This window comes from Aspergillus tubingensis (assembly GCF_013340325.1).
Source record: "Aspergillus tubingensis WU-2223L DNA, scaffold_8, whole genome shotgun sequence".
NCBI lineage: Eukaryota > Fungi > Ascomycota > Eurotiomycetes > Eurotiales > Aspergillaceae > Aspergillus > Aspergillus tubingensis.
The window spans coordinates 788360-807287 of NW_023336282.1; the positions used below are offsets into that span (position 1 = coordinate 788360).

Genomic DNA, 18928 nt, shown 5'->3' on the forward strand with positions numbered 1-18928 from the left:
TTCGATGTAGCATATAGAAAGCCGTATATAGTCATGCCCAGAATGGTGACATTCTGAAATACCCGAAATGCGGAATGCATATTCCGCAGCAACATCTTACAATATAGCGGGGTAGCAAGTGCCTGTCAGCTTGGCATTCCATCCATCCATCCATCCATCTGCCAGCATTCATTCAAGCCCATCTCTATCTCTCCCAAATACTAATCCATAGGCTCCAAATGTGGCCGCTCCGTATCTCCTTCCTATCTAATTGATAGAATAAGTCCGAGCACTATCTGTCTCCGGGCCTCAAACAAGCTAACTCCCCCAAGGAAGGACGATAAGCAAGATATACTCCGTGCCATTGGTTCCACTTCCTGCAATCCCCCGCCTTCATATGATTGACGAATAGAAGGGGTAGGTAAGACAACGGGATGATCATCCCACCGAACGCATTGATAAGATCCTATGGTCCACCCCCTCTTCCATCACCATCCTACTCCTCAACACACACTCCTCCCAACAACAAGAACAACTACCACTACGATTCCAAAATGGCCCTCACACCCTGGGAACAAACCGCAGCAACCAAACGGCAATCCGTCCTCGCCGCCATTCCCGAGAAATGGCGCATCAAGGGCCCCATCCCCTCTCCGACGGAGCAGCGCGACGTAACAGGCCCCTACATCCAGCAATTTCTATCCCCGCGCGAGATTGAAATCACCGAAACAGATGCCGTGGGAATCACAGAGCGCACCACGACGGGCCAGTGGACGGCTGTGGAGGTTGCCGAGGCGTTCTGCCATCGCGCAGCGTTGGCGCATCAACTTGTATATTCCCCATCCACAAGGAGCGCTGGTATTCTCTTCTCTCAACTAAACAAGAACATAGGTAAACTGCCTACACGAGATCTTCTTCGACGCTGCGCTCGAAACTGCCCGTGTGCTCGACGATCACTACACCAAAACTGGAAAACCACTCGGTCCCCTTCACGGCCTGCCCGTCAGTCTAAAGGATCAATTCCATGTTAAGGGGGTGGAAACAACAATGGGCTACGTCGGGTGGATTAACACCTTCCAAGGCAAGACTGACGACCCGCGCTATCTCACTCACGAAAGTGAGCTCGTCAAAGAGCTTCGCGCCGCCGGTGCTGTTCTCTATTGCAAGACTAGCGTCCCCATGACGTTGATGTCAGGTGAAACTATGAATAATATCATAACCTACACGCATAACCCCAAGAACAGACTCCTCAGTTCCGGGGGTAGTTCAGGAGGTGAAGGAGCGCTAATTGCTCTGCGGGGGTCACCGGCAGGATTTGGTACTGATATCGGGGGCAGTATCCGTGTTCCCGCGTCGTTTAATGGACTATATGGAATACGGCCGTCTGTGGGGAGAATGCCGTATGAGGGAGCGGCTAACTCTGGAGAAGGACAAAACACAGTGTTGTCCGTTGTAGGGCCATTGTCTTCGTCGGCGAGAGGGTTGGTCCTGTTGTTCAAGACGGTGTTGGCGGCGAAGCCGTGGCTGGGAGACCCCGGTGTGTTGGAGATCCCCTGGAGGGAGGATATCGTAGAAGAGACGAGGAAGCTGGTGCAGGGACAGCCTGAGGGGCTTTCTTTCGGGATATTTTACGATGATGGGCTGGTAAAGCCGCAGCCACCAGTTGAAAGGGCGATGCGCATCGCTGCCGAGACGATCAAGAGCCTAGGACACAAGGTGAGTGTCCTCCTCCTTAGTTACAACACTGCTAATACTTATCCTAGCTCATCGACTGGCAACCCCCCTCTCACCAAACAGCCGCCTCCATCGCAGTAAGCCCCTCCCCCATATCCAACTACCCACCCAAAACACTTGATATCACTGACAATCATCCCAAGAACCGCGCCTACAACCTCGACGGCGGCGCCGACGTCCTCCAAAACTTCGCCCTCTCCAACGAAACAATCCACACCTCCGTAGTAATCGACACCTCTGGATCCCCGCAAAAGACCGCACTCGAGATCGCCGCCCTAAATGTCGAGAAGCGCGAATACCAGAAACAATACCTCGACTACTGGAACAGCACGGCGCAAGTCACAGGGACTGGCCGGCCCGTCGACGCGGTCATTTGTCCGGTGGCGCCCCATGCGGCGTGCATTCCGGCCAAGTATGCGACGATCGGGTATACGGCGTTTATTAATGTGTTGGATTATACGAGTGCCGTTGTGCCGGTGACGTGTGCTGATCGGGGGGTGGATGTTTTGGGGACGGAGGGGAGGGAGTATTTTGGGGAGTTGGATAGGAGGACGGAGGGGGAGTGTAAGTTCTTTTGTTTCTTTTGCCGTTTATTTTCTCTTGGGGCTGTTTGCTGTCGATGAGGTTGTGGTTATGTGCTGACTGGATGTTGCTATCTAGACGATGCGGATGTGTTTGATGGGGCGCCGGCTGGGATTCAGCTCTTTGGAAGACGGCTTCAGGAGGAGAAGATTCTGGTTCTGGCTGAGTATCTTGGTGAGGAAATTAGGAAGGCTAGTGCTTGATCATAGCTAGTAGTGTGGGAATCAGTCAATAGCTCTAATTATATTGAAAGAATTGCGGTGACAACACAGGTTTTGTGACAACCGAAGAAATATACAACGAAGCCGAAAAAATGTACAGTCGCAGGTATCATAGCATCATTATGATTTTACCATCCCTCTAACGGCGTTATTTTTACCAGGACCCCGTCCTTCGGGGTCACTGTTGCGGCTTCACGGAGTAGGAGCTCTTTATTGGGATCCTCGAGTTCGAACTGAAATTTCCCAACAAATGTGGCCAGCAAGCAAGCCAGCTCAGCTTTGGCAAAGCCTTGCCCAATGCAACTGCGCGGGCCATGTATGAATGTCAGAAATGCGTAGTTGCTGGTGGCACCGCCGGTGTTGGCCTTGCCGGGACCCAGCCACCGGTCGGGATTGAACTGGTCCGCATCAGGGCCCCAAAGGGATTTATCGTGGTTAGTCAGTGCGGGCACAATCTGAATTACCGTATCCTTAGGTATTCTCTGTCCGCCGATAGTGGTGTCTTTGATGGCGACGCGAACAGTGTTCGGTACGGAGGAATGGAAGCGGAAGACTTCCTGGCAGACAGCATGGAGGTAAGGGAGGGAGTCGAGAGTGGCGGCGGATATGGATTCGGGTTTTTCGACCGAGATAGAGGGCAAGTTGGCGCGAATCTCCTCGCGAAGGCGGGTTTGCATATCAGGATACTTGGAAAGGGCATACACGCACCATTGCAGTGCTCCCGAGGTGGTTTCGTGACCGGCTGCGAGGAAGGTCATCATCTGATCGATGAGCTCTTCATCTGTGAAACCGCCACTCTCTATTGCTACAGACAAAATGTCCACTGCGTCTGTGGTTTGGTGTGCCTTTTCGCCTTCGATTGACTGTCGAGCGTCGTGGATCATTTCTTGTGCAACGTTCCGAATGTAAGCCGCACTTTCTCTGATATAACGATTGCGCTTGAATGGTAACTTGTGGACCAAGTGAGGAACGTTGAGAATGAGTCCAATAAGAAAGAGGCTTTTTTCAAAGCGCGTGGGAGGTACACTGTTGAGTTTATGGTATGCGGCCGCCAGCTTGTTGGTTGGATTCTGGAGAGAATCAAAATCGCGGTTCATTCCCGCAAGACCAATAATATCAAGTGTTGCTCTGCTGCTCCAAGATGCTACGCGTATGACGTTGTCTGTGGGGTTAGCACGCTGTTGCAGGTCTGCTTCGATCAATTTCACCATCTCAATGCCCTTTGACCAGAATATCGGATATAGATCCTTGATGTGCCGATATGAGAACGCAGGCATAAGCAGCTTCCGTTGTTGCTACAGATACTCGAATCAGTTGCAAGGTATGTAAATAAGATAAATCAACAATCATGCGACCCACCTTATGTTCAGCACCCTCTACTAGAAGCACGCCATGTTCCCCAGTGATGCGGCCAAGAGATCGTCGGACGATTTTAGGCTTCTCAAAGTCATAGACCTTCTGGACAAGTATTTCGCTCAAGGCTTTAGGGGTTGTTGCTATCGTTCGCTCGAGGTTGCCCCCCAAGTAAAACCTGATCAAGCCATCGTTCGGTATTTCCTGGTTCCATCGACGCATCCTGTCATAAGGGTTTACCAAGACGAATGTGCCAATGTTTCCGGTGAACCATGCTCGACCCTGCATAGAAGCCACATTAGAGAAGTGTCCATAGTCAGGGAGGCCGAGAAGAGAGCGTACCGGAGGAGTTGGTATATGCTTGATCGGGGTGAAGTAGACAGGATAGAGCACCAGGCGGCAGAATATTCTCAGGACGATGGTGACTGCAGAGAGTAGAAGGAAGTCCCGGAATGTCGATCGGAAGTAGGAATATATAGCGATACCGACGTGAATGGTGTTCCACGGTATTCCCGCCATGGTGGGAGCGACCGGATGTCGCTATAAACTGATGTGATGGACACGTGGGAATGAACCAGATGCAAACACGCGAACTGACAGTGAGAATGAACGCTAAGGAAGACAGTGAGATTGGGGTGATAGAATAATAGTATATAAATACAGAGCGACAGGCTAAGTACTTGACCACTGTTGATGTTGGCGGGCCAGCCAGCAGTGAAAGTATCACGACCACTGGCAGCTTTATATACTAGTACACCGTGAGACAAGTGGACCAACGATCACGAGCCGGAGCTTTTCCGTCTGACGGGTTCTGACGAAGCTGCGGCGCGATCCAGCCGGCTGGGGCATTAACGGCACCTTGGATACGATGGGCCGACCAGGTGGATAATAGATCATCGGCATAGCGCGGTGCTTATTCGATGAAACTGAGTTGGTGGATGCCTGGATGAGTTTCCACCATCAGCAGCCACAGTGAGCGGCTCCCGATGCAACCCGGGTTGGGGGTTAGAAGCAACGAGAGTCAGGAGGTCGGCATCGGGATTTTATGGGCCGTGACCCTTGGCAAGCCATGGTACTGTGTACATATTGAAGGATAGATGGGCATAAGTAGGGATTAGACTGTCGCAGGCTCGGCAGGGAGAGAGAGAGACGTCATTAGGAAGAAAAGCTTAGTACTCAAAAGTAACCGTCGCCAGGCTAGAAAATGTTTCATTGGTGAGGCGACACGTGGGTCAGTGCCTCAGGAGCAACTTGCTCAATCAGTACTTAGTAGTACGTAGTATCTTGACTCAACCATTTAGTTTCAAGTAGCACTGCGTAGTATTAGGTACTACCAAGCGACAAGCAAGATGAAGTCGCACCAAGTCAGTGCCGGTGGATTAACATCGCAGTTGCCGGTTTGGGAAAGGCGTGTCACCTGCATGACGGCCGCTATTTTTAATCCCCGACCAACGGATGGTCCGCAATGTTTGCCCAATTCGGAAACCAGCCCCCGTTTCATTTCTTGGAGCCGACATCCCTTTGGTGGGGTGGCTAGTACATATACAGTAGTAGATAGGTGGTTGGATGGATATCGCCAAAACCAAAGCATAGCATGCTCATTATGATTGTGGAACCTTAGTGGACAATAACAGCCAGGCTGGTTATATGCAAACGCCATCTCTATCCCCCATTAACATATCATTATAGTTCTCCTTGTCCAGCCATCACCGGCCACATCTATCCCAGCTCTTCCCAGCTAACTATTCAGAGCCGCTCTGGCAGTTTCGAAAATACATACCCGAAAATTTCTCGACTCTTGTACAGATTCTCCACCCGCAACCGTTCGTTGTACAAATGGGCGTTATCACTGGCCTGTCCACACGGCAGGTTCGCCGCCGGCGCAGAGAACTCCTTCTCCAAGAAACGTATCGTCGGGATTGATCCACCCTCGCGGATATAGATGGGCCGCACGCTGGACCCAGACCGTCCTCCCGCCGCCGAACTGGACGTTTTCTCCCCGGTAGCCTCGGGGGTTGATGTGCCGGCAGGCTCATCGGTGACAGATGCCCCTGACTTGCTGGCCAGCGTCGAGGATGTTGGCACCGTCGTGCTCAAGGATGATCGCTGACGAGCCGTTTTCTCCGCCGAGGAAGTCGTTGTCGACATGATGATCCGGTCAATGTGAGAGGCCAGACTATCGCCGGAGTCCTTGCGCTGAAGGCTGGGCCGCTCCTTCGACGGCTTAGGAGTTGTTGACTCTGACGCCTCCCGTTGAATGGGAGGGTATGCATATCTTTGGGGCTTGTTTGTTGGTGACCAGGCAGCGGTGATTGCTTCAGCCAAGGTCTCGAAGATTTCATTGTCGGGATCTCCCAGCCACGGGTCCGATTTGCCCGTGATCTCGACGGTCAGATCGTTCTGCGATTCCAATCGATCAAACTGCTCTTGCACAAACAGAGTCAGGTTCGTGGCCACCTCATCTGCCTCTTGGTTCGGCACCAGTCGAATCGAAAGGCTGGCCTTGGCTTTGCGGGAGATTGTCGTGGTTGCGCTTTTACTGCTTCCAGGTACCTCGACTGCATGGATTGTGAGGGACGGCTCCCTCCAGCGGTGCATGAGCGACTTGATCAGCGCATCACTATCCGCAATTTCGGGATGATGAGGCAGAAGAACGTCAGAGATCGCGGCATAGCGTTGCTTTTCCGCGTCGGTGAGCGGGAGGACCGGCTCTTGAAATCCAGGGAGGTTGATTCGACCCTTGCGACCGACCAAAGTGCCCAGAAGCATGGTGAGGTCTTTCAAAGGCTCATCAAGCAGTGCACTTCCATCAATACCACTGTGAAGATCAGGATGATCACTGGTCACGATAAGGTTGGCATGAACAACGCCACGCAAGCCATAAGTCAGGCATGGGTTGTGGTCATCCAGCCAATAACTGTTGGCAAGCAGAATCCAATCTACCGGACCAATTTGGGACTTGTGTGTACGAACCGTTTCATGAAAGTTCTGCGATCCAGACTCTTCCTCACCTTCGATAAGGAAGACGACATTGCAACGAAGCTCCTTTCTCCGCGCAAGGTCAGCCGCGGCATACAGGGCTGCTAAAATAGGCCCTTTGTTATCCGTCACGCCACGTCCGTACAAAAAGCCATCAATGGAGGTCAATTGATATGGATCAGTATTCCACTTATCCCTGTTGGCATCCGCTCCAACAACATCGTAATGTCCATAGAACAGAATCGTCTTGTCCACCTTATTCGGCGCTGTGGCGTTGAACCGCGCATGCACGATCGGATTCGTATCCGCCCCAGTAGTCAGCAGATTCGTTTTGGCACCTAGGTAAATGCAGTGTCGGCGTAGGAATGCAGCACCTTGGTTGCATTCACCAGCAAATTTCGGACTAGAAGAGACCGTCTTGTATGCGACGAATTTGGCTAGGCAGTTGACCATCTCATCTGTACAATGCAGAATTAGTAAGAGTGATCTATGCTAAGCACTCATAATCATACCGTTGTTAATGCGAGGCTGCTCAGGTTGCGCTCGAGACACATCGGTCAAATCCCATATACCGACAGTGTTATCATTTCCTCCACTGGCGTAGATGTACCGATCTTTGAAGCGACCGGCTGAGGATGCCAACATGGTGCCTCCGTGGGCCACCCAGCTACCGATTTCCTCGAACCGGGAATTGAACTTCTACAAACCAATGAGTATCGTATATCCAAGTCACGGCTCAAAGCTCCTACCTTAATGACACCGTTGGAGTCTCCGCACACTGCAACACCGTGAATGATATCAACAGCCCATAGGTCACCTGTGTGCATCGAAATCCTCTTCACCAGTTGATAGGAGTCCAGGTTCCAGATATTCAAGGCGCCCCCGGCCAAACCACAGTAGAGGAATGAGCCCTCGACAGCGATTGAGAGCACCGGGTCTCCGTTCTGGAGCTTCGCAATCTGCGAAGGGACAGCATTATCCTTGGCTTGATCCAAGCGCCAGAGTTTCACAACTCCGTCGCCCGCACCGGTCAGAAGCACCTCCTCCGTGGGTGCTTGTTCAATTAGCCCTCTCACCAGTAGCATGGTGTAGATATAGCCATGGTGAGAAAATAAGCGGTGATGATCCCGCTTGAAGGTGAGAACTTGGCCGCCCGGGTGTACGCCATCTGCACCCGGGTCCGATCTGGGAGCACGGGAACCATCAGGGCCTTTGGAATCGAAGAATCTGTGCGTCCGTCGGGACAATTGAGCGGCCGAGCGTTGCGTCGAAGCCGCATCCGTTTGTGATATATCACACCACTGTTATTGTCAGTAGGGACCAAACCATCATATGAAACCAATTTATTACCTGAATGCTGGTATTCTGACCACCACAGTAGATGGTCTTCAGAGTAGACGAATAGGCCACAGCAAAAATGTCACCAACGTCATGGTGGGAATGTATGGAGTAAAGGCGGTCGAAGGTCCTCGTGGACCAAACCTGCGGCTTGTTAACACTGCAGACGCATGAATAAGCATACGGAAGTAGCTACATTGACGATTGAATCACCCCCGCTGGAGAACAGAAGCTCTCCATCCTCGGAAAGGAATAGATCTAATACGCTCTCTTGATGGGCATGCACCGAAAGGACGAGATCGTATGTTTCCAAAGACCATGCCTATGATGAGTCAGTGGGTGGAGTCCTGCGGTGTCAAGGTACCACGTACGACAATGTCTCCGCCCTGAAGTCCAGCAAAGACGCATTCATTGTCCAAAACCAGGGCTAGGACGGATCGACTGGCTTGGACGCGGTGGCCGATGCCACACTCCGCCGGCAATGCCGCGTGGGCTGAGTCATGAGCGAGATGAGCCGTCACGGAGCGAGGATCGGACTCCCAGACCTTGGTTTGGTCATCGGTATCTGATGAGCTATCAGATTCTACAAGTACTGTGTGTTCCATTGCTCCCGCAATGGAGCCGAAGATCTCAGCTATGCTTTCCTCTTTCGATTGAATTGACAGCTCAGTGGTGGGATTCACGTGATGTGCTGTGATGCGAATATGTGAGGCTTGAATGAATGGGGCGGGTGGATAAGCAGCAAGGTATGGGGAAGAGACAATGAAGAATGCAGAACAGGGCTAACTAGCATCAATCGAGATGGGGAGAAGGAGGAGTGAAGCTGAAGGAAGCAACACGACGTCGATAGAGGTGAAACAACACAATTGCTTCACCTCCAGAGATGTCGTGATCGACCCGGTGAAGGTTGTCCAGGTGGACCAATCACGCGCCAAGGAAATTGCTGGCCCCAGCAAGGTGGGGCGTCCCCAACTGTGGCGGTGCAAATGTATCGGAACAGAACATCCACTTCAGTTGTCTTAAACTCTTTTTCCGACTCACCTGGCTGTGGTTGTGTATAGTTGGGATGCTTCCAGCAACGCCTATCCCTGCGGTCAATGAGCGATAGGATCTTCCCCCGACTTACATGGCATGTTGTTCTGGCCCCTTTGGCCCCCCAGCAGGGATGCAGGAGCTCGAATATGGGAACAGGAATTACTAACCTAGGTTTTAAAAGCAGACGTGCTATCAAAGTCTCGGTATTGCACTGCGACATGATTCATGAATATGCATTCAGCGAGTCCACGTTGGCTTTATTGGTGAAGGCATATGCGTGTCCTGATGATGGAAGTGGCATTTATAGGAGACTGTCTGAATTAAGGGGTAGAGGTGTGACCACAGCTTGCGACAGACGGACTAGATACATAACGTGGGAGGTCGGGATTTGATAACGCGTCCTGACGCACTTGGTTTATTCAGCGCGCTGACTATCAACGACTGGTTGCAGATGGAGATAAAGAACGAGCTGTCGGAGCCCGTTAGTTGGGTCGCCATAATTAAAAGGTGTTCAGCTCTTGACAGGGGTTATGGAAAATCTTTGGCTCGTTCTACTTAAATGTGAACAAAAGGGAGAAGCGGGAAGTCTCTGTAAAAAACAAGCAACTCGATCTTCATCTATGTTTAATATAAAGATACAGTAGTGGGTGGCGATTGCCACTAAAAATCAGCCAGCCAGCTACTGGTGTGTGAGGAATGCGACCACACTACTAGGTAAGTAGTAGCTGTTGCCTATACTTTGTAAAAGTGTAAGTAGCCTTGGAGTATCTACTACCTGGTGGTCGTAGTAGTAGTAGTAAGTGGGACGAGTGTGTATGGTAAAAGAAAATGACCATCTATAATACTGTGTTACTGACCGGAAAACCCGTGGACACTCCTCAGTGGGTAATGCAACAGCCACAGTGGCGGTGCCATGACTAACCAATCATGAGCTGCAACATCACCGCCATTCCTGCCGTCTGTCCTCAGGCACCTACCGTTCCCCTCTTCCTTTCTTCCTTCCCTCCACCCACAATCGGGGACTTCCCTAATCCGGCAATTCAGGTGTTAGTATGAGCGATAGTTCCACTTCGAACTAAGTAGGTAGATACGGGTACCTCCCCTGTCCCTCCTAGTCATGCTTTGATCAAATTTTCCCAAGAAATGCAGCGATGATCCATGCTCTTTTCCTTCCCTTAAGGCTGAGGGGGTCTTCAGGCATCCAACTGGGACTTGTGCTGCCGTCTCTCCCTGCATCCTTCGTCAGGTACACCCCCCAAGGCACCTCCCAAGAAGTAGTTTCCGACTTTCTGACCTCCCACGTCAGTACCCAAGCGCCTCCCCCGCCAATGGAGGGTCCCCTCTGTTGGATCGTGCGGTGACAGCAACACAGTCCCCACGGATCCGTGCAGCCATTCAGATCTAGCAAATCAATCTTTTTTGGCGCATTTGTTGCCTTGTTCCCAGCTTCATCGACACCCAACCGGTTTGCATTGGCAAGGCGGATACTTCCCCCCTGTTCGTTGCTTTATGCCCATCTTAGGCGCCGCCGCCGGTCTTGCGTCCTTTTAGATCCCCCAGCCCCCTCATATTTTTTTCTGTCCCTTGTACCTTCTCTGTACTCTATTTCGCTGCCCTTACCTGTCAGCGTGGAAATCTCCTCTGTGGCGTGGTCATCCGCCTGCATGCTAGCTACTAGTTACTGTTGGTTGCACCGTACCGGACTCTTCCGCAGCTTATCGTGCTTCTCCTTATAAACTCCGAATACAACCACAGCTGAACTGTGAACCTTGACACCAGGCATCACTATTCAAATTCGCCATCAGCGCAGTTATATATCTGCGTTACCCAGGTCCCTGCTTTTTCAGTAATTTGTGTCGTCATCAAGGCCTGGACCTCGATCTCTAGTCTCGCAAACTTTGAGATCGGGCCAAATCTCCACCGCGACTCGACTAGTGTCGATATTATTCCATTTTTATACACTTTCGCCTGGTTGCGCTACACCGCTGGTCTTACGCTCGGGATTTTGTGGATCGCCAACCCATCATTTCATCGATGCTTGATCCTATTTGAATGTCCACTGGGCAAAATCTCACAAGCAAGAAAAGGGTCGATTTGACATTGTTCACTCTGGTCAAGTGACAGAGTATTAAGCACCCATCTATACACAGTCATCATGGCTCCTCTCGGCGAAACGATCGCTGTGATTGACAAGTCTGGTAAGGTGGTGAGCACGGTACGTATACGATCATACTTTTCGGAACACCGACACACGATACTGACATATGATGGATCATAGAGTAAACACCTATTCGGTGTGTTCAGTCAAGCCAAGAATGCCTACCGCGAGCGCAAAGCTCAATTTCAGTCGGAACGGAACGCCAAGATTGCCGAGAAGGAGGCACTGAGGGCTCTTGAGAACTACCATATCGATGATGCGCCTTCAGTCGCATCCTCTCGGAGAAGCCGTTCACGATACCACTCGGGCCGCAGCCATTACGCTCGTGAACCCTCGGTCTATGAAGAAGATGTGCAATGGCAGGATCCTTATGCAGACCCATATGCTGTTCGACCAGGCGAAATGGTCCGCCGTCATACTACCCATGACATCGCCATGCGTGGACCAGAGCGACCAACAACCAGCCGCTCCAAGTCCGATGCTCATGTCGACATGGATCTAGCATACGGCGACTTTCATCCTTCGGCCCTGGAGAAAGTGCCACCACCCCCCGAACCACAAAACCAGCTCCAGAGAATTGAGAACCCGGAACTGAATACTCTTGTGGATCGGGCGCAGTGGCTCTTAGAAGAAGCTGACTGCATGCAACATACCGCGACCGCCACGATCGCACATCTCCAGAAGAACCCAGATGCCATGGCTGCTGTGGCACTCACCTTGGCCGAAATCAGCAACATTGCCACGAAGATGGCGCCGTCCGCGCTCTCGACCCTCAAGGCTGCGGCCCCTACGGTCTTCGCCCTGCTTGCAAGCCCACAATTCTTAATCGCAGCGGGTGTTGGTATCGGAGTCACAATCGTCATGTTTGGTGGCTACAAGATCGTCAAGCAGATCCAAAACGCCACCACCACTACCCCCAACAGCCCCATGAGGGCAGCGGCGGCTGCTCCAGAGGAAGATCCCGGCATGGATGACATGATGGAGTTCAACACAGAGTGTCTAAGCACTGTCGAGATGTGGCGGCGCGGCGTAGCAGATGCCGAGGCCGACAGTGTTGGCACATCCGTCGATGGAGAGTTCATCACACCCAAAGCAGCAGCAATGTCAGGCATTGATGTGACTACGGCACGAATGTCACGGGACCCTCGGTTCAAGTTCGACGATGATGACCAGTCGATGGCATCCTCTCGCAGATCTCGTCGGTCACGCAGCCATCGTGAAGGCTCCCGCGCCAACCACCGACCAGAATCGCATGTCAGCTCGAGGGCACCTTCCAAAGTTTTCTCTAAAGCGCCATCGAAGGCCCCGTCGAGGGCGCCCTCCTACGCACCTTCCAAGGCCGAGTCCCGTTACTCAGACATGGAGCCGAAGCCGAAGGAGAAGAAGAAGCGATCCAGCCGTTTGCGTCTGATGTTCACTGCTTGATTTACTACGTCTATATATTTTTCTTAACGACAGATCGACACTTTACGACATGTATATAATATTGTATATTCCGGTTTCGGATTACATTACGACAGGATGGATATTTGCTTGGCGCAGTTAGAATTAGCGAAACTTCTTCATTCTTTGACCTACGATCGGTGGTGAATTGTGTCTTTCTCCTCACTATCATTTGACATGATACTGTTGCACATTTGGCGTTTGATACCACTCCTTATGCATGTAGAATGCCCTCTGATGTTTATTTTGTTTTCCAAACTGCATATACTTGAATTGTGACAATCTACCATGGGACATTCAGGACAGTGAAAAGTTGATACTGAATATGAAAATTTATAGTATAACTGAGTCTCCTTTTATATTTCTTCTCATACATAACTTTTTGAGAGGTTTGCCAGTAACAACTTTTTCTCTGAGTGTTATAGTAGCAGAATCATATGTTTTTCATCCACTCATACTACTACCACTATTCACCCTATACGCACCATACAAGTCAAGTATCTTACACGCAACGGTTGAGAATGTTGTTCCATTCTATCATTACGAGTCATTGATACCTTCCATCCTCAATTAATCACTTCCCCGTCAGGGATGGTACAACCGATCATCTTACTTCGGTGTAGTAGTGTATGGGAACTGGTATGAAACTGCAAAGATCATTGCTACTATGTAGGTGAATATATAGATTCTTATGGGCTGCCAGTAGTAGTGATTATTTCATAAGTACTACTCCAGACGGGAAAGGAAGCGTAATGATTAATGAGTAGATAGTCATTACTTCAATTATAGTCCGGTTGAGCCACCGATGGTATTGTAAGTGGCTATACAGACTTCTTTCTAGTAATAAGAATGTAAGCAGTATATTAGGTTATAAATTACTATGACAACTTCATTACTTTGTCTCTTGCAACTCTGCACGTAGTATACTATGTTGGAAGCTAGAGAATTGAAGTATCTCATTAACCCGTAGTAGAAAACCTTCTGTTACATTCGACATGGAAACGATGCGAGATAGAGCTAGTATATATATATATTATATTTTATTAAACTTCTCTGGATATCATCTAAGTACTACTATTGAGTATATATACACTGTCTCTTTTCGGATGTAGTAGACAACTATAGTGACTGTAGAATTCAAATATAGGACTATAATATATCATCATGAACATGAACAGAGCATTCTACCTTAGATGCCCTTTCAATTCCAGCCAGAATAATCACTACTGCACCATCCCAGCCACCGAAACCTAATATAATGTATGTGAGAACGACCTCAATTTTGGATCTGATAGACACGCGTAGTAATCTTAGTCCGTCTGGAGGTAAGTTCATGGTTAATGGAACTAATATACACTAGTAGTCGTAGTTTAGTGACAGCAATACTAGTGGGTAGTGGGGCTACTACGTAGTATGTACTTCGGCTGATGTTGTTGCCGGTATACTCTTGTGTTTGTTTGGTTTGGGCGTGGAGGGGGCTTGTTAAGTGGTATTAGGATGGGATGGATGTACGGCATTTCTTATCTATACTCGCTAACATAGTATTTGTGGGTACTGGGTACAATGGTGCCCTGGATATGAGTTAAAGGTGTGGTGCTACTGGTAGTAGTGCTTGGTATAGTAATATCTTTGTAAGCTTACTACTCTCTATAGGCTGGCAGTGGCCATCTGTCTTCTTCAAGCAGTAGTATAATCCTGGGTATTCCTGCCTTAATGTATTGATTTATAGGCTCCAGTTTTTTCCGCATCTGGTCTTGGAAAGGATGGGTGGACTGCGTCAATAATCAATGTAGGCAATAGCCGAATGGGAAGATTCGGTCACAATACAATGTTTACTGTAGGCTGAGGATATTGTTGACATGGACATATGTTACTCTCTGGGAGACGAACTATGGGCGTCAATAGTTCTGCACCAGCTTTCATGCCAGGAGGATCCGGGAGGAAGACAACCTCCTGCGACGTAGGAGTTCTGGGCAAAGGGCATTATACTGCCTCTGAAGATGAGGGAAGGATCTTTTTGCCATTGCTTATAGACTTTCAGTAATAACGATTTCACCTTACCTGCTCCCTGGATAGGGACTTCAGTATATAATCCGGTGAGTGTGTAAGGATTTGGGGAAGGGGGTTGGTGAGTCTATATGATAGTATGGCCTATGCAGCAAGTGAGGTTCCCATTGGCTCATGCAAGGACTGATTTGCTTCGTTCCCAAAGACGATCGTCCTTCAGTTGGCGGTTGGTTGTTTACCACGTCATGCCGAGTTCATGAACAAAGCAATGTGCAGGAGATTATTCTGGAAGAGGCATCAACAATAGTATGATTGGTGGGTCGGTGACTATAGACTTTGGGCGGAACAGTCAAGCACGTTTACGCGGCTGTTGTTGTTTCCGCAGCTTGCCGACCGACGCGCTGACGCTGGACGGCAGGGATAGACCTAGTTCTGAATGCAGGTACTGCAAGGTCGTTTATGGTGAGCAGGTCGTTATCTACATGATATCAAAGGGATTCAGCAGGGAGTCGACCCTGTTTACTCCCCCTAGAACCTCGTTATCAATTGTCGAGTCAGATCGCAACATAATGTTTGCGGTCAATCGTCCGATATCGGTCACGTCTTTCGGGCGTTGAGAGCATCTGCAACATACGCAGAACACAAATTCCCAGGTTACACAATCCTCGTATCCGTTGTAGGCAATCTCATCACACTGCCTCATGTAGTAGGCTTCGAGAACAATAGTGCGAAGCTAGAAGGTGCTGGCCATGCGTGGGTTGCGTATGGTATGCACTAGGCAGCTCATCACCTAGCAGTAGTTTCAGCATCGGCTGAGCGTTGCATTTCAGCTCGGCAATCATGTGGTAAGACCGGCAGAGAACAGCACAGCAAGTGTCAGAGAGAGATTGGGGGGAGGAGAAGAGATGATGATGATCCTGCTATTCAACCCACCGTGTAGATAGTCGGAGTATCAAATTGTAGTCTGGAACAAGGGCATTATGGAAGGGCATTCGGCAATGGGACGGGCAGGCGTTTGCCGCGCGAGGAGGGCGAGAGAAGCGAAGACGGAAACAGTGGAGAAAAGGCGGCGTGAACAAACAATGTTGGAGACCGGCAAATGAAGGCGGGCGAACAGCCGGCTTTGCATTCTTTGCACACCCAAATCACGTCCCGTGATTGGCTCCCCAGGAAAAACCGTTCGGCCATTCGCCCGTTTTGCTGCCTCAGCGCCTTCGCTGGCCTGCCTTGCAGCTCCAGACTCGCACACCATTCCGAGTCAAACACTAAGATCTGTGGTCTTACTAACCTCCTGTACACAATGCAGCGGACTAATTTGACATCATGCATCCTTAGTATCAGGTGGAGCCTCGCGCCCACCACTTCCGGGGTCGACATGACCCTCGCGGACAGTTGGCTTGCTTCTCCTCCTTTCGCCATTCAGGACCCAATAATGGTCCAATGATGCACTTCTGGTCTGACCTATACTCACCGGGGTTGTGGAGGGCTGGTCTGGTCTTGCTTCCTTCGGTGGAGAAGCGATCTGGGGGGTTCGCGTCCTGCCGTCATTTCCGGCTGGAGGATGGACAACCGAAGTTTGAGCCTGGCTCTGGAATTCTTTATCAGGAGCGTGCTTGCCCATCTTGACATTCTCTGTTGTTGCTGTTGCTGTCGCCAGTTTATCAATCTATCAGTGTTTTCAATCAACTCCCGTACCTGAGTGGCGAACCCTCATTCATCCACGGATATTGTACGGCCCAGATTTGCCCTTAGCCTAGGACCTCCGAATTTTTTCCCCAAATTTTAAATCTTTATTTGCTGGCCCCGGCCCTCTTTTCCGCTTCCTTTATCATCTTTGTTCTGTTTCATTGTAATCCAAACTTTGTCAAACCTTTTGGATTTATTCGCGAATATGGAACAAGCAAAGACTCCTCTGCAGGTGATCGTGGTTGGGTAAGTTCGAACCCTCGTCTCGCCTGAGTCACTATGTATTGTTGCTGACATTACCCTATAGTGCCGGTAGGACTCCTGTCTCATAGACCTGAAAGCGAAAGAAGCAGGTGACTAATGAAATCAGGCATTGGCGGCATGGCTGCGGCCCTGACCCTGGGTATGCGAGGACATCATGTTACCATCCTTGAGTCCGCTCCCAAGGTGCGTATACCGCTTTATCCTGATACGTCTTGCTGACTGACCTTTCTTAGCTCATGGAAGTTGGTGCTGGTATTCAAGTCTCACCTAATATGCTGACGCTGTTTGACCGTAAGCGCCCCTTACTGCTCCTGTTACTTAACCCCATCTGATGATATGACTCAGGGTGGGGCGTGTCTCCGTTGATCCACGCCCAAGATGTTGCCCTCGAGCACATCCATGTAAGACGGTGGGAGGATGGTAGCATGCTCGGAACCTTGCCCGTGAACAAGACCTACGGCCAACAGACCGTCATTCACCGCGCAGACCTCCACAATGCCCTTATTGAACAGGCGCTGGCGCTGTCGAATGTGGAACTGCGTGTGAACTCAACGGTCACTGGAGTCCAGTTCGACCAGGCCGCGGTGCAATTGGCCAACGGCTCCATCGTTAAAGGAGACATCGTGATCGCGGCTGACGGCATCAAGTCTGCCCTCCGCGATCACTTGCTGGAAGAAGCATCCGTCGCTATCCCTACGGGTGATGCAGCCTACCGGATCATGCTGCCCCGTAGCGCTCTAGAGAACGATCCTGAGCTGAAGGCGCTGGTTGATGAACCACAAGCCACTCGGTGGCTCGGACCTGGCCATCATATCATCGCTTATCCAGTGCGAAACCATGATTTGTACAACGTTGTCCTGCTTCATCCAGACAGCCATTCTGTCGAGGAGTCGTGGACCACCAAGGGTTCCAAGCAGGCCATGATCGACAACTACAAGGGCTGGGACCGGCGCGTGACGAAGCTTATCGACTTGGTGCCGGACGACGAAGTCCTGGAGTGGAAGCTGTGCCTACACGCCCCGCTAAAGACCTGGATCAGGGGTTCCGTGGCTCTCATCGGTGATGCCTGCCACCCAATGCTGTAAGCACCCCTTATGTTATGATGACCTGTCTTGCACTAACGTCCCATAGGCCATACGTCGCTCAAGGTGCCGCCCAGGCCGTCGAAGACGCTGCTGCCCTTGGTGTCCTGCTCTCCACCATCTCTTCCCGTGATGAGATCCCTCTTGCGCTCAAGGCGTATGAGCAATCACGGAAACCCCGCGCAGACACTGTCCAGCAATCCGGGTCGGAAAACCGCATCACGCTCCACCTGCCCGATGGCCCGGAGCAACGCGCGCGTGATGAGCGGTTCCGCTCCTCCCTGAAGAGCGGATCCAACCCCGACCGGTGGACAGATCTGGAAACCCAGAAGTTCCTCTGGGGTTGGGATGCCGAGAAGGCAGCTCTGGATGCATGGAATGGTAAGTTGCCATCGCCATCAGCTTCCTACCTCTGGTACGACATGCTAACAAACCTAGAACTCCACGGCAACCACGTGTCCGAATTGCGGCACCACCTGTGATTTGCCATCTGCAATATGTCGCATGCACAAAACAAACACGTTCCTTCTTCAACATGATTGGGATTGATTAACACTTTTAGCCCTGGCGTTCTCATCAACGTTACAATTAGCGATTTTCATATACTTTTATGAATAACTGTACATACATTCCAACAGGCATATAGAATGCACATATGAACCTTTCTCACTCTGCTTTGTTTTCTTTTTCTAGGCTGTTGACTTATCGGTAACTGACGAATGATGTGAAGGGGTGCTGGCAATAAATAGGAACTCGTGATGCCTTGTGACCGTTCCAGCTGACACGGAGAAAACCAGAAGCAAAATTTATGATGGAGAGCTGAACAGCAATTGCTTTTCGGACGAGCAAAGGATTTTGTTACACAGGACAAGAGCACAGAAGAGCAGAGGAGGGGACGATGGAACTTAGACAGGCAGATAAGAACTAAAACGTGACCGATGGTCCGAACAGGGATAGTTAGCCTGACTAGACTATAGCGGATGACTAGTAGTGGCCCGTTATACACAGAGGTAAGAACTCATTCATTGAAGTAGAGTATAATAAATAATAATTACTCCTAGGATGTA

General features: G+C 50.4%; 6 protein-coding genes across 6 annotated transcripts; 3 read left to right on the forward strand and 3 right to left on the reverse strand.

The window, feature by feature from the left end:
- Positions 1–533: 533 nt before the first annotated feature.
- gmdA (putative general amidase GmdA) lies at positions 534–2498 on the forward strand (the record flags this gene model as incomplete). Its single annotated transcript, XM_035501709.1, has 5 exons — positions 534–809; positions 871–1695; positions 1743–1790; positions 1857–2277; positions 2374–2498. The coding sequence occupies 5 exons, from the start codon at positions 534–536 to the stop codon at positions 2496–2498; spliced, it is 1695 nt and encodes a 564-aa protein (XP_035357602.1).
- Positions 2499–2644: 146 nt separating this feature from the next.
- Positions 2645–4388, reverse strand: AtWU_06601 (cytochrome P450; the record flags this gene model as incomplete). Its single annotated transcript, XM_035501710.1, has 3 exons — positions 2645–3811; positions 3876–4151; positions 4212–4388. 3 exons carry the CDS (start codon positions 4386–4388, stop codon positions 2645–2647), a joined length of 1620 nt encoding a protein of 539 aa, XP_035357603.1.
- Positions 4389–5615: 1227 nt separating this feature from the next.
- AtWU_06602 (glutamine amidotransferase subunit DUG2) lies at positions 5616–8791 on the reverse strand (the record flags this gene model as incomplete). Its single annotated transcript, XM_035501711.1, has 6 exons — positions 5616–7306; positions 7361–7547; positions 7598–8149; positions 8199–8330; positions 8383–8508; positions 8558–8791. The coding sequence occupies 6 exons, from the start codon at positions 8789–8791 to the stop codon at positions 5616–5618; spliced, it is 2922 nt and encodes a 973-aa protein (XP_035357604.1).
- A 2585-nt stretch (positions 8792–11376) lies between these two features.
- AtWU_06603 (uncharacterized protein) lies at positions 11377–12804 on the forward strand (the record flags this gene model as incomplete). The annotated part of the gene is made up of 2 exons (XM_035501712.1): positions 11377–11436; positions 11500–12804. The coding sequence occupies 2 exons, from the start codon at positions 11377–11379 to the stop codon at positions 12802–12804; spliced, it is 1365 nt and encodes a 454-aa protein (XP_035357605.1).
- Positions 12805–16150: 3346 nt separating this feature from the next.
- Positions 16151–16543, reverse strand: AtWU_06604 (uncharacterized protein; the record flags this gene model as incomplete). The annotated part of the gene is made up of 2 exons (XM_035501713.1): positions 16151–16470; positions 16525–16543. The coding sequence occupies 2 exons, from the start codon at positions 16541–16543 to the stop codon at positions 16151–16153; spliced, it is 339 nt and encodes a 112-aa protein (XP_035357606.1).
- A 177-nt stretch (positions 16544–16720) lies between these two features.
- On the forward strand, positions 16721–18343 carry AtWU_06605 (putative salicylate hydroxylase; the record flags this gene model as incomplete). Its single annotated transcript, XM_035501714.1, has 7 exons — positions 16721–16761; positions 16823–16827; positions 16886–16962; positions 17013–17070; positions 17125–17860; positions 17911–18242; positions 18300–18343. The coding sequence occupies 7 exons, from the start codon at positions 16721–16723 to the stop codon at positions 18341–18343; spliced, it is 1293 nt and encodes a 430-aa protein (XP_035357607.1).
- Between the last annotated feature and the right edge of the window lie 585 nt (positions 18344–18928).